At 39.6% G+C, this 14888-nt stretch overlaps 1 protein-coding gene across 5 annotated transcripts in view; it reads right to left on the bottom strand.

Annotated features, from left to right (window-relative positions):
- Window positions 1-14888, bottom strand: part of NVL (nuclear VCP-like) — a 113525-nt gene that overhangs the window by 63592 nt on the left and 35045 nt on the right. For 3 of the 5 annotated variants that reach the window (XM_012000978.1, XM_012000979.1, XM_012000980.1), the window contains 6 exons: window positions 14591-14723; window positions 14293-14369; window positions 13226-13360; window positions 10081-10182; window positions 5989-6106; window positions 4036-4180 (listed from right to left, as the gene is read on the bottom strand). In XM_012000978.1, the coding sequence (XP_011856368.1) occupies window positions 4036-4180; window positions 5989-6106; window positions 10081-10182; window positions 13226-13360; window positions 14293-14369; window positions 14591-14723 (710 nt within the window). Of the gene's footprint in view, window positions 1-4035; window positions 4181-5988; window positions 6107-10080; window positions 10183-11215; window positions 11297-13225; window positions 13361-14292; window positions 14370-14590; window positions 14724-14888 lie in introns of all 5 variants that reach the window. The other 2 variants (XM_012000977.1, XM_012000981.1) reach the window with 1 other exon arrangement.

Genomic DNA, 14888 nt, shown 5'->3' with positions numbered 1-14888 from the left:
AATAGTTCATTCACTCAGCAAATGCTAAGTTACATGTTCCATCTTATTCCAGAAAGGATTATGGTAAATATCTGCTTTGTTAGGAACCATGCTAAATGCTGTGAGGAATACATAGAATTTTTAAAAAATATTTTGCCTTTAAGAATTTATAACATTACAGGGGAAATAAGATAAATAACTTATGAGGGTACTTTTAGAGTAGATTAAATGGATGTCTACCAGAAATAAAAGCCCCCACATTCACACAAACCATTAATTATCTTCATCATTGAAAATTATCTTGCCATATACTTCCCATTTTATATGAGGACAGTTAAATCTCCAACTTTTACTTATTGTTCATCCCCTGTACTACACGTGTGAAAAATCTTGTTCAACCTAACTGGCAACATGGTATCTATAAAAATCTGGACTTCTAGATAATTGTTGTTAAAGGAATATCTTGAACAATTTCTGATAAGACCTAAATAAAAACTTAAAAGCAGTAAAGATATTCAAGATGAGACCAGGTGCAGTGACTCACGCCCGTAATCCCACATCTGCAATTACTCTGGGAGGCTGAGGCAGGCAGATCACTTGAGGTCAAGAGTTTGAGATTAGCCTGGTCAACATGGCAAAATCCCATCTCTACTAAACATACAAAAATTAGCTGGGAGTGGCCGGGTGCAGTGGCTCACGCCTGTAATCGCAGCACTTTGGGAGGCCAAGGAGGGCGGATCACGAGGTCAGGATATCGAGACCATCCTGACTAACACAGTGAAACCCCGTCTCTACTAAAAATACAAAAAATTAGCTAGGCGTCGTGGCGGGCGCCTGTAGTCCCAGCTACTCGGGAGGCAGAGGCAGAAGAATGGTGTGAACCTGGGAGGCGGAGCTTGCAGTGAGCCAAGATCACGCCATTGCACTCCAGCCTGGGCGACAGAACCGGGAGGTGGAAGTTGCAGTGAGCCAAGATTGTGTCTCTGCACTCCAGCCTGAATGACAGAGGAAGACTCTGTCTCGAATAATAATAAAAAAAGATATTCAGGATAAAAGGTCTGCAGCCAAACTGCAAGAGTTTGAATCCCAGCTCTGTTACCCTTTGTAATCTGGGCCAGTTACTTAACCTTTGTGCTTCAGTTTCTTCATTTATTCAATCTATATTATAGTAGCACTTATTCAGAGGGCGGTTGCTACAAATGAATACACGCAAAGCACATAAAACAGTGGCTGATCCATAGTTAGTGACCAATGAATGTTAATTCTTTTTTTTTCTTTCTTTCTGAGACGGAGTTTTGCTCTTGTTGCCCAGGCTGGAGTGCAATGGCGCAATCTCGGCTCACCGCAACCTCTGCCTCCCAGGTTCGAGTGATTCTCCTGCCTCAGCCTCTGAAGTAGCTGGGATTATAGGCATGCACCAATGAATGTTAATTCTTATTTACATATTTTGATATTATAAACTAACTTGGACAAGCAAATATATTTTAAAATTAATAAATGTGTAAAGAAGACTAATATTTTCAAATGTCAAGCTAATACAGATTATAGAAAAATCATATGGGATCATGTAAGTGAGCAGAATAGAAGCAGATAAACATTACTGACAAATTTTTTAAAATTTCACTTGGATACTCTGAATAATGGGAATCAAGAAAACTTTCCACTAAAGAACTATTTCCAAAAGACACAGATCCAATTTGCTACTATGCATAAGAATACAAAATACTCTTCGACTTACCATGAGTTTACATTCTGATAAACCCATTCTAAGTCAAAAACATCATGATAAACCCTTTGTAAAGTTGAAAAACTATAAGCCAAACCACTGTCAGTTGGGGACTATCTGTACTAAGAACATTTTGGAAGTTATGAAAATGGCTAACAGAAAATAATAACATCCTTTTCATAGTTGTACTCTATCCCTAAAAATAAGTGGATATTTCTAGTCATTATACTGTAGAAACTCCAAAAGAGGGGAAAGCTACCACTGTTCTAGCTCCAGCTACTGCAGCCACGTGAGACCATGAGGCAGAACCATCTAGCTGAGGCCTTTCCAAATTCTTGATCCTCAGAAACTGTGAGACACAATAAAATGAGTACTGTTGTAAGACACTAAATTTTGGTGTGGTCTGTTTTACACCAATAGAAACTGGAACAGTTATATGGGTCTCCTTTTATGTATGCTGAAACTTTTCCATAATTTTACGCTTTTGAAGTACTGGATGATATTGGGAGGATCATTTGAGGGCAGGAGTTCAAGATGAACCTGAGCAACATAGTGAGACCCTCTCTCTATATATAAAAAATAATAATAAAAGAGACAGATATCAATAGCTACCTTATTTAAAAAAATTCTATGTGTTAGATATTGTGCAAAAAATTCTAAGTGTCAGATATTGTGCTAGGTTATGTTAATTCAATACTCACAGGAAGCCTTTAATTTATAGTATTATCACTTTACAGATAAAGTTATTACTGTTATTATTACTGCATTATAGATAAATATTACTGCATTATAGATAAATAAACTAAAGCTTGGAAATGTTAAAAACATTGGACAAGGACCAAGGATAACAGGAGGCAGAGGTGGAATAATTTTCCTTCGCTGACTCAAAGTTTGGGCATCTATTCATTGCCTCTGCACCCCAATCCCGCCCAGGTCTGGCCTTTTCCCTCACTTACTTACTCACACCCTGGACCTCATCATCACCTGGATCTGGCCCCTGTCTGAGATCACAATCTCACACGCGGCATTCTGCCCAGTCTCACATGTCTGAGCTTATATGTGCTATTACTCCCGCACTGTTCCTGGACCTCACCAAGATCTTCATCTTCAGTTCACCCCTTCCTCATTAAATACTCTTTTTTTTTTTTTGAGACAGGGTTTTGCTGTGTCACCCAGGCTGGATGGAGTGCAGTGGCGTGACATCAGCTCACTGCAACCTCCACCTCCCAGGCAATTCCCCTGCCTCAGTCTCCTGAGTAGCTGGGATTACGGGCGTGCACCACCACACCCAGTTAATTTTTGTGTATTTTTAGTAGAGACGGGGTTTCACCATGTTGGCCAGGCTGGTCTCGAACTCCTGACCTCAGATGATCCATCCGCCTCAGCCTCCCAAAGTGCTAGGATTATAGGTGTGAGCCACCACACCTGGCCTAATATTTCAGAACATTCTTACCTCGATTTCCACTCTACCACCTCAACAGTGCTTCCTGAGATAGTCTTGCTTATGAAGTTATATTTCTGGTTATTGGTGGATGTTTATTTGCTCTATGGACATTATTCATTTGCTCAATTACTAGGAAAGGCTGGTGCTGCAGCAAACAGCTTTCAACTGTCTCGCCGCCATCTCATTACTGATAACAGGACCTGTGGTCTCAGACAGGTTAGTGCAATAGGTGAAAGTATGGTACCCAGATTTAACCTGTATGTGGACCAAATGGCTCTGCTGTATTCTATAGCTCCAGACATTGCCACTAATCTGGTCAGCCAACTAAAGAATGCAAGCCATTGTTAGTAAGACCAGACAAATGAGTAGTGACACATAAGTCCATTACTACTTCTGAAAAACAGTTATCCTACCGATAAGTAAATTGTTTTCTTCCCCTGTTTTTTACAGAGGTGGGTCCTCCCTTTGTCACCCAGGTTGGAGTGCAGAGGCACAATCATGACTTACTGCAGCCTCGAACTCCTGGGCTCAAGCAATCCTCCTGTGCTTCAGCCTCCTGACTAGCTAGGACTACAGGTATATGCACAGCTAATTTGATTTTTTGTAGAGACAGTGTCACACTATGTTGCCCAGGCTCAAACTCCTGGTCTCAAGTGATCCTCCTGCCTCAGTCTCCCAAAGTGTTGGGATTACAGGCCTGAGCCACTGCACCCAAGCATAAATCATTTTCTTAATGTGGGCTTATCCTTTTCCAAATCAACTTAATTGGTACAAAAAGAAAGTGAGAGAGAAAGAAAAGGCTACATGGTATTTCTCACCTCTTACTTTCAAACCATTCAGTTAAGATGACTTAGTGGCATACAAACTTCATTCTATAAGAATATACCTTTCTCTGGATGCTTCACCTGGGATACCTAGGCATATTTCTCGGTCGAACCTTCCTGCACGTCTCAAAGCAGGGTCTAATGAGTCTGGTCGATTAGTAGCTCCAATAACTAGCACCCGGGCTGTAGCAGCCACATTATTCAGATCTAGTAAGAGACAGAGAAAGAGTGGTGAACAAAGCACTTGACATTGAGGGCAATAACGGTTACACAAATCATTTCATGGTTAAAGAGAAAGTATTACAGATTTTGACAGTGACGTACATATAAAATCAACATTTATTAAATGTCAAATATGTAAAAGGTATGAGGAGGATAAATACAATACAAACTCTGTCCTCAGCAGTTCACAATCTATTGAGAAACATCGAGTGTGTAAATAAAAAAATGGCATCAGACAAATTTTGTGAAGTATAATAACAGATATAAACAAAGCACCATGGTAATACAAGAAAAGACATCATGAATTCCAAATGAGTAATAAGGGAGGGTTCATGGAGGCGGTAACATTTCAGAGAAGGCTTGAAGGGTAAATAGAATTTTAACAAGCAGATATATAGGTTAATGGAATTCTATGTAGAAGAAAGAGCATGAGTGAAAGCACAGAGGGTCGAGCATGCATGGCAAATCCATGCAAGGTGAGCAGGACAACAGGGAGGCTGGGGAGGATGCTGAAGTGTGTGGCTCAGAATAGACTGATAAAATTAATTCGAGCAGGGGAATATAAAATAGTCTTCAGCTGTTCGGGCTTAATCTAGGAATGTATTTCTAGGAACAGACAAAACTGAGGGCTTAAATCTTATCTTTCCTAAGTATTATTTCTCTCAACTGAACCAGGATTGAATAGCAGGGAGTCTGAGGTTATTTTCCCTCACAGGTAACAAGAAAGTAATAAGATGAAATCATAAGGAAATCATGAAATCATGTATAAATTTATAGTGTGTTCTTTAGCCAGCAGGAAGCCATGAAAGCTTTTTCTCAGAATACAGGCCTCAAAGACATGACAAGAAAATTTTAGATAAAAATGAAACAGAATCCTGGCACTTTGGGAGGCTGAAGCAGAAAGACTAAGCTCAGGAGTTCAAGACCAGCCTGGGCAACATAGTGAGACTGTCTTTAAAAAAAAAAAAATCCCAGGCACAGTGGCTCACACCTGTAATCCCAGCACTTTAGGAAGCTGAGGCCGGTGATCAACCTGCCTCATTTGACTAGAAATAAAAATATCACAAAAAGACCAGCCTGGCCAACATGGCAACACCCCATCTCAAAAATCAGCCAGGTGTGGTGGCACGCACTTGTAATCCCAGTTACTCAGGAGGCTGAGGCAGGCTAATAGCTTGAACCCAGGAGGCAGAGGTTGCAGCGAGTTGAGATCGTGCCACTGCACTCAAGCCTGGGCAACAGAGAGAGACTCTGTCTCAAAAAAAAAAAAAAAAAAAGCCAGGCATGGTGGTGCACACCTGTGGTCCCAGCTACTTGGGAGGCTTAAATGGGAGGATCACTTCAGCCCAGGAGGTCAAGGCTGCAGTGAGCTGTGATTGTGCCACTGCATTCCAACCTGGGTGACAGAGCAATACTCTATCTCATCAATCAATCAATCCACTAATCAGAAGAAGAAGCAACCTGCAACTTGGTAATGCAAGGAACATAAAATATATACTTCAAATTTTCTTGTGTACACAAAACAAGTGCTATTTCTTTTTATTTATTTTTAGAGGTAGCATCTTGCTATGTTGCCCAGGCTGGCCTCAAACTACTAGGCTCAAGCAGTCCTCCTACCTTAGCCTCCCAAAGTGTTAGGATTACAGGCATGAGCCACTGTGCCCAGTATGACTTTTTTTTTTTTTACACTATTTGATATTTATTATTTGAATATTATTTTATATCTTCATGTATTAATTACACTATTTTTAAAAATTTATTCTCTTAAAATGAATTTATTATTTTAAACTAACCATCCATGCAGGTTAGGAGTTGGGCTACAATTCTTCGTTCCATATCTTTTGAAGCAACTTCTCTTTTGGGGGTAATAGCATCAATTTCATCAATGAAAATGATACATGGTGCATTTGACTAGAAATAAAAATATCACAAAAAGACAACCATAAATACATCCCCTATACTGAAGCACAGTTAAGCATAAACAGTTTTAAAAAAATCTTAAAGGTCAAGGATCATTTGCCAAAAGAATAACCCTAAAAAAGGCAGTTCACATGTATTACTTCTGATTTTTATCTGACTTAAGAGAACCAAGATGATTAAAAGTACACAGTAAGGGACCGCAGATAGGGTTACACATTTACAGTCTCTCCATCAATGCATGTTTTGTGATAAATCTATTGAAATTCTTTTGTAAATTAGATACATTTGCTATGCTATGAAACAGAAACAATGATTTTGGATAAGTATATGCACAGAAAAAAAAATTAAGACAACAAGTTTCTAAACTTTAAATTAGCAAAACCAAGCTTACTAGAAACTTTATGAGGGTTTCTACCAACATAAGAATCTCCAAGCCTTTCTCTACAATTTGCTATAAGAGGAAATTGGAGAAGCACCAGAAGCTTTTAAGAAAATCTGTGAAAAATACACATAAAATTTACCATTCTAACCACTTTGGGTATATAGTTTAGTGGCATTAAATATTTCCAGACTGTTGTGTAAATGTCACCACTATCCATCTCCAGAACTTTCCCAGCATCCACACTGAAAAGTACCAGAAGCTTATTTTAAAGGCTACACTGAATAAGGAAGGATGGTAAAGTTCTAATACGTCAGTGTAAAGATCACCTCCAGTTTTTTGTTTTGTTTTGTTTTTAAGAAATAAACTAGATACGGTTCAGAAAGAATAAGTTAAGAGGTAAGGATCAGCTACCGAGAGTAGTCAAATTCATTGAGACAAAAAGTAGAATGGTGGTGGTGGCCAGGGACTGGTGGGAGAGAGGAATGGGGAGTTACTGTGTGGGAACATGAAGACGTTCTGGAAATGGATGTGGGTAATGATTACACAACAATATGAATGTACTTAATGCTACAGAATTATACACTTAAAAATGTTTAAAATGGCCTTTTCAGTTGGAACTGCCATCTGCCAGTCATTAACCAAAATGATGAACACAAAGGGAAAGAGAAGAGGCACCTGATAGTTGTTCTCTAAGCCTTTCAGAAAACATGGAGCTGTTCCTTTGGCTATATATATGCAAATCTATAAGAAATGTGATATTGTAGGCCGGGTGCCATGGCTCTCTCCTGTAATCCCTGCACTTTGGGAGGCCAAGGTGTATAGATTACCAGAGGTCAGGAGTTCAAGACCAGCCTGGCCAACATGGTGAAACCCCATCTCTACTAAACATACAAAAATTAGCCGGGCATGGTGGTGCATGTCTGTAATCCCAGCTACTCGGGAGGCAGAGGCAGAAGAATTATTTGAGCCCGGAAGGCGGAGGTTACAGTGAGCTGAGATCACGCCACTGCACTCCAGCCTGGGCAACAGAGAGAGACTCCATCTCAAAAAAAAAAAAAAAAAAAAAAATTAGCTGGTGGGTAGTGCATGCCTGTAATCCCAGCTACTTGGGAGGCTGAGGCAAGAGAATTGCTTGAACCCAGGAAGCGGAGATTGCAGTGAGCCGAGACTGTGCCACTGCACTCCAGCCTGGGCGACAGAACAAGACTCTGTCAGAAAGAAAAGGAAAAGGAAAAGAAAAGGAAGAAATGTGATACTGTAGACATCAAGGGAATGGGTACTGTTCAAAAAGGAATGTCCCACAAGTGTTACCAATGCAAAACTGGAAGAGTTTACAACGTTATCCAGCATGCTGCTGGCATTGTTGTAAAGAAGCAAGTCAAGGGCAAGATTCTTGCCAAGAAAATAATCAATGTATAAGAATCAATGTGCGTACTGAGCACATTAAGCACTCTCTCTAAGAGCCGAGATAGCTTTCTGAAACGTGTGGAGGAAAATGATCAGAAAAAAGAAACAAAAGGGAAAGCATCAGCGTGCTCCACCCAGAGAAGTGCACTCTGAGGATCAATAGGAAGGAGCCTGAGCTGCTGGAACCTCTTCCCTGTGAATTCATGGCATAATAGGTGTTAAAAAAATAAAAGACCTCTGGACTGTAAAAATGTTTCTCTTCATTGAGTAGAAGTGTACTGTCCTCTCCCCCAAAGAAACACTTAAAGCAAATTTAAACTGCTGTCTTGATTCGTTGTGTAATGTCTTTACTATTAAAATTTAATGTATTTCTTGCTGAAAGATGTGAGGTGGCTTATTGTGCAACAAATTACTCAACTGGTTAGAAAACAGCCAGGTATGATTTATGAAGTATCTGTACTGGTTTGAAGATAGTCCCTCTAAATCATCATGGAAGAAATAAAATAATTTACAAAAACTTAAAAAAATGTTTAAAATGGTAAATTCTGTTATATATATTTTACCACAAAAAAGAGATAAGGATCAGTTAAAATGAAAAAAATTGAAGAAAATTATGTACAATCTAAATCATTTTACTCAGTTACTCAATGGTTAGGAGTGACAGTGATTATGCTAATTAAGGCTGTCAGCGTCGCTTAAGGCATCTCAAAACCATGGGAACTACCACATCTTAAAGGGAAAGATATTTAGCCTATCACTAGCTGGCTGTCTCCCCTAATCATCCTTATGACAATGTTTGCAAAAGATGCCTATGACTGCTAGATATATTATCCAGTTACAAAGGAGTAAAATTACAGGGGCCAAAAGCATCAGAAAACAAGCACATCAGTACTTGTCAGTGACCTGGAAAGCTGAATGGGGGAAAAAAAAAGAATAAATGATGGTCATCAGAATGTGGCCTAAAGAAAGCATAGTTTTCAACCAAGTATCACTTGATTGGATTTCACCTTTTTGTTCTCTGATCCACATGCTTTACTGTACTCATTCTCATTAGGGAAGAGGGGACCAGGAAAAGCAGGGTGCTAGGCCACATATTTACTGAGCATCTACTGTAAGGTACTGTACTGGCTCAGTACTGGTTTAGTGAGAGGTTTAAACACAGAACTAACAACCTAAAGATGCCATTTGTCTCTTATCCTTATTCATCATGTTTACCATACACACAAAATTTACTACTTGTCTCTAGCTATGCGTGCCAATTTAACAATGGAATCCACTGCGTTTTGGGAAACAGGTAGCACCTGAAAAAGTTCAGCTTTGCTCTGTACCCTGCCCTTTCCACCCTTTTTCTCTTTATCCTCCTAGTGTTGCCCACAGCTTTTTCAATGTCAGCCCACACAATAACTAAGTAGATGGCCTACCCATTCTTGCTATTTAAAATGTTTTTTTTTCTCAATTCCTGCTTAAATATAATTTCTCTTCTAATTTCACACAGGCTTCTAGCAGTTGTATTGGATGTTCATCAGCTACTATATATTGTCAGTGCTAATAATGACATAAAATTAAACTTTTCCCCATTTTTAAATTTTAAACACAGTGATATTTGTTCAAGTGTGAATAATATTACAGCTAATATTTACAGGGCTTGTGCTGTGTGCAAGGTACCATATCGAAGGTTTTATAAGAATTCTCTCATTTAATACTCTCAATAGCCACATGAGATTTGGATATTACTATTGCCCTAGTTTACTAGTCAGGAATGACAGAATTTACTCTGGCATTTTTATGGTTGCTTTTATAATATCCTAAATAACAATTTTTACATTGCTTACAAGTTTTTTTTTTTTGGCCAAACTTAAGTTGAGGAAAGTAAAAGTGAGTGGAAAATATCATAAGGATAATATATTTTCAACATATAACTACAGTATGACAGCCCAGAATTTCTCACCAATTATATTTATGTTTGATTTCAAATGAAAAGGGTTATTTATCCAACAGTGGGTATCACTAAATCTACTTTAAATATTTAGCCATCATGCATAGCAAATTACCATGTTTATATTAATAAAAGAATGGCCAGTGAGTGGCTTAACAAATACTAGCATCAGAAAAAGCAGGATCTTTAATATAAGCTGGTAGCGTCTGACCACCTGGCATTAGTCATTAACTGACTCACCACAGCTTGCTCAAATAGTTCTCTCAGCTTCTGCTCAGACTCTCCGGATACTCCAGACACAATCTCTGGAGCAGCCACTTTCAAAATTGGCAGGTCAAGTTCCTATGCAGACACATAAAAGAATAACCAAATATTCAAATTTTAATGGCCCTACTTTTTCTTTATCCAGTCCCCTCAAATTTTTGAAATGGCTAGTTTCCTGAGGAACTTCATCTTTTTACGTTGGCTCAGTGAAAAACACTATTTGAAAATCAATGGTTCTGGCCGGGCACGGTGGCTCAGGCCTATAATCCCACTACTTTGGGAGGCAAGGTTGGCGGATCACCTGAGGTTGGGAGTTCGAGACCAGCCCGACCAACATGGAGAAACCACATCTTAATACTAAAAATACAAAAATTAGCCAGGCATGGTGGCCCATGCCTGTAATCCCAGCTACTCAGGAAGCCTGAGGCAGGAGAATTACATGAACCCGGGAGGCAGAGGTTGCGGTGAGCCAAGATCGCGCCATTGCACTCCAGCCTGGGCAACAAGAGCAAAACTCCGTCTCCAAAAAAAAAAAAAAAAAAAAAAAAATCAATGGTTTAATGCAAACACATTTAACTTGTTTTTATTTTATACACGTCACTATAAAATTATGTTCTCTTTTCTGAATAAAGGGTCTTGACTCTCAAGAGATATGTTACCCCCACTTATGGCTGACCCAAAGCAATTCTTGGTTTTTTTTTTTTTTTTGAGAGACTGTATCTCACTATGTTGCCCAGGCTGGTCTCAAACTCCTAGCCTCAAGCAATCCTCCCACTTCAGCCTCCCAAAGTGCTGGGGTTACAGGAGTGACCATTCCTGGCCTATCAAAACAATTCCTACCCATCTGCTGAGGAGATAATACAAGGGTTGTGACACAGATGTTTCCCACACATCCTGCCAGTATTTCTCCAAATCCTAACCCAGAGAGTAGCCAGTTGCTAGTCAGAGGAGTGAGACTCTTTAAGAAGAAGCTAGGTGTGGAGGCCCAAGCCTGTAATCCCAGCACATTGAGAGGAGTTTGAGACCAGCCTGGGCAACACAGTGAGACCCCACCTCTACAAAAATAATAAATTAGCCAGGCATGCTGATGCATGCCTGCAGTCCCAGTTACCTGCGAGGCTGAGGCAGGAGGATCACTTGAGCCTGAGAAGTCAAGGCTGCAATGAGCTGTGATCGTGCCACTGCACTCAGCCTGGGCAACAGAGTGAAAATCTGTCTCAAGGGAAAAAAAAAAAAAAGAGAGAGAAGAGATACTACTATTCTCTCATTCTTGTGCTTATCTTAAAATTTCACTTCCTCAACCATACCTTCCTTGAACCCAACTCTAATTTGGGAATCCCAACATACCACATAGCATTTTGCACTTCTTGTCTTCCACTTATTATAGTTGTTATTACGTACAGCATTTATTTATATGAACGACTGTTTAATGTCTCTCTCATATTAGAACTAGGATTGTGGTACTTAACACTATATTCCAAAGTCTGGCATGCAGTAGTCATGTAATGGAATTATTCAACAAAAATGAAGCAAACCAATCAAGTCCCCCTTTACAAATGATTTTCTTTTACAGAACAATATTGTATTAGTGCTTGGTATAACATGCTATTTTTCTTTTTCTTTTTTTTTTTTGAGATGGAGTCTCACTCTTGTTGCCCAGGCTGGAGTGCTGGCTCAACGCAATCTCCGCCTCCCTGGTTCAAGTGATTCTCCTGCCTTAGTCTCCGAGTAGCTGGGATTACAAGCTAATTTTGTATTTTTAGTAGAGATGGGGTTTCTCCATGTTGGTCAGACCGGTCTCAAACTCCCGACCTCAGATGATCCACACGCCTCAGCCTCCCAAAGTGCTGGGATTACAGGCATGCGCCACTGCGCCTGGCAAGCATGCTATTTTTCTAATTGAAGTTACTTGGATATTTTACATTACTGCCCCCTACAGTTTCTGAAAAATCTGAGAGGGTTAAAACAAGATTGCTAACTTTTAATTTCACAAAGTAAGTGTCTATTATTACCATTTTAGAAATAATTATTTTAAAACTAAGAAGTATAAGAACATGACTCTAAATAGAAATTTTGAATAAATTTAGCTCTATGAAAAATAATATAACCCTAATTTTCTTATTTTACTGCTCCTAAGAACCACTGGGAGGGCAGGTGCTGTGGCCCATGCCTGTAATCCCAGCACTTTGGAAGACTGAGTCAGGAGGACTGCTTGAGGCCAGGAGTTTAAGACCAGCCTGGGCAACATAGTGGGATTCCGTCTCTATAAAAAAAACAAAAACATTAGCTGGGCGTGGTGGTGTGTGTCTGTGGTTCCAGTTACTTGGGAGGCTGAGGTGGGAGGACAACTTGAGCCTGGGAGGTTGAGGCTGTAGTGAGTCACGACTGCACCACTGCACTCCAGCCTGGGCGACAGTGCAGAGTTTTTGAAACTCTGTCTCAAAAAAATAAGTAAAATAAAGTAAGTATTGGGTTAAAGCGAAAGCAAAGTAACTAAAATATAAGCTATGTGTTAATAAAAAGGTTTGTTTAAAACTGTATTATTATGGCTGGGCGCGGTGGCTCACACCTGTAACCCTAGCACTTTGGGAGGCTGAGATGAGCGGATTGCCTGAGCTCAGGAGTTCGAGACCAGCCTGGGCAACAGGGTGAAACCCTGTCTCTAGTAAAATGTAATAAATTAGCCGGGCGTGGCAGCGTGTGCCTGTAATCCCAGCTACTGGGGAGGCTGAGACAGGAGAATTGCTTGAACCTGGGAGGCGGAGGTTGCAGTGAGCCAAGATCACGCCACTGCATTCCAGCCTGGGCAACAGAGTGAGAGTCCGTCTCCAAAAAAAAAAAAAAGAACTGTATTATTTTACTTTCTACCTAACTCTTGCCATATAAACAATTACATACATTAAAAAAAAAAAAAAAAACCCTCAAGTTGCTCTGAGAAACAAAAAACTAAATGAATAAATACCACAAATAATATCAGCATGATAACAAAGGGATCAGTTCCAATAACTATGTTCTCTTCCTGAAGAATGCCATGTCTGGTTTACGTTGACCAAAGAGAAAAAACAAAAACAAATAATAACAACAAAAACAGCAAAAGCAAATAAGTGTCAGCAAGCCTCACCCCAGCAATTGCATGTGCAAGTAAAGTCTTCCCACAGCCTGGTGGCCCATGAAGGAGAACTCCACGAGGGGGCACGACGCCCAGGTGGTGGTACACCTCCGGGTGACGCATGTGTATGAGCATCTTGCAGACCTCCTAGCAGAGGATAAGCACAAAGACGTCTTTCAAGACAGAAGAATCAAAGTAGAATGAAATGTCCTATTTTTTGGAGCAGCAAAATGGAACAGATAGGTAGAATATACAATTTAGATTTAGATCAGAGTTTGAATCCTGGCTCTGGTACCTACTGTGTGATTTCAGCAATAACCTCTCTGAGGAGCTATTTCCTAAACTGTAACATTATGTACCTTGAGGATGTAATGCAAAGTTAAAAAGCATGGCCAATGAAAAAGAATAGGCATTAAAAATAAAGTTACCATTACGGCCGGGCGTGGTGGCTCATGCCTGTAATCCCAGCACTTTGGGAGGCCAAGGTGGGCAGATCACGAAGTCAGGAGATCGACACCATCCTGGCCAACATGGTGAAGCCCTGTCTCTACTAAAAATACAAAAATTAGCTGGGCATGGCGGCACGTGCCTGTAATCCCAGCTACTCAGGAGGCTGAGGCAAGAGAAATGCTTGAACCTGGAAGGCGGAGGTTGCAGTGAGCTGAGATCACGCCACTGCACTCCAGCCTGGTGACAGAGCTACACTCCTTCTCAAAAACAAAACAAAACAAAACAAAGCAAAAAAAAAAAACAAAAACAAAAACAAAAAATAAAAATTAAATACAGTTACCATTACTATTAGTACTATTAAGACAATATTACTTATAAAGCATGGATCTTTAAAAAACATGGATCTTTTTATATATATATACTATAATCAAAATAAAAGAAAAGTTCAAAATAGTATGCATCTTTTCTCCTGCAACGCCCTAAAGGGTACAGGTCAGGTTTGCCCTTCTCAACCTTCCCAGTTTCCTTTTCTATACTCAGATCATATTAGAAACAAAGAGGTAGGCTTTTTTTTCATAACTGATTAGTAATATATCCATTTGAGGTAAAATTTAGAAATTTGCACTAACTTTTAACGTCATATCATTGCCTCCCACATCTTCAAACTTCACATTGGAGATCTGGAATTCTAACCCCCTGGCTTTAGCTGGTAAACAAAAATGAGGAGATGAAAAGATTAATGGTTCAGTAGTAACTCATAATTATAATGAATAGTCTTTAAGTAAACAAAGGTCCATTAAATATAGAAACATTTTCTGATAAACATTTCTGCACATAGAAGGTCCCTCAAGCAAAACAGCTTGGAACAGAATGATGTTTCTCTCACAGCAAACACGACCACTGCCACCAACAAGACTCACACCTTACCTTTCTTTTGCAGGACAGCTTCAATTTCTCCATCTACTTCCTGAAGATCTTCTTTCTTCCTTTTGCTTCCTTTATTCTTTAGCCTGCCTTTCCGTTTCATATCACTCTCCAAAAGAGAAGAATCTTTTGAACCCTGAAAAGAAAATAAATTTAAATATGCCATGCTTCAAATTCTATGCCAATAATTGTTTTACTTTTTAAAGAGGGGCATTGAAAGAAAATTAATTCCTGCCCTAGCACTTTCACCTCTGTTGACTATTCCCAATCTCTTTGCTCAAAGATGCTGTCTATTGGTAAT

This window comes from Mandrillus leucophaeus, unplaced genomic scaffold, assembly GCF_000951045.1.
Source record: "Mandrillus leucophaeus isolate KB7577 unplaced genomic scaffold, Mleu.le_1.0 Scaffold645, whole genome shotgun sequence".
NCBI lineage: Eukaryota > Metazoa > Chordata > Mammalia > Primates > Cercopithecidae > Mandrillus > Mandrillus leucophaeus.
The sequence above is the reverse complement of the archived record's forward strand: the minus strand, read 5'-3'. Positions and strand labels throughout refer to the sequence as shown.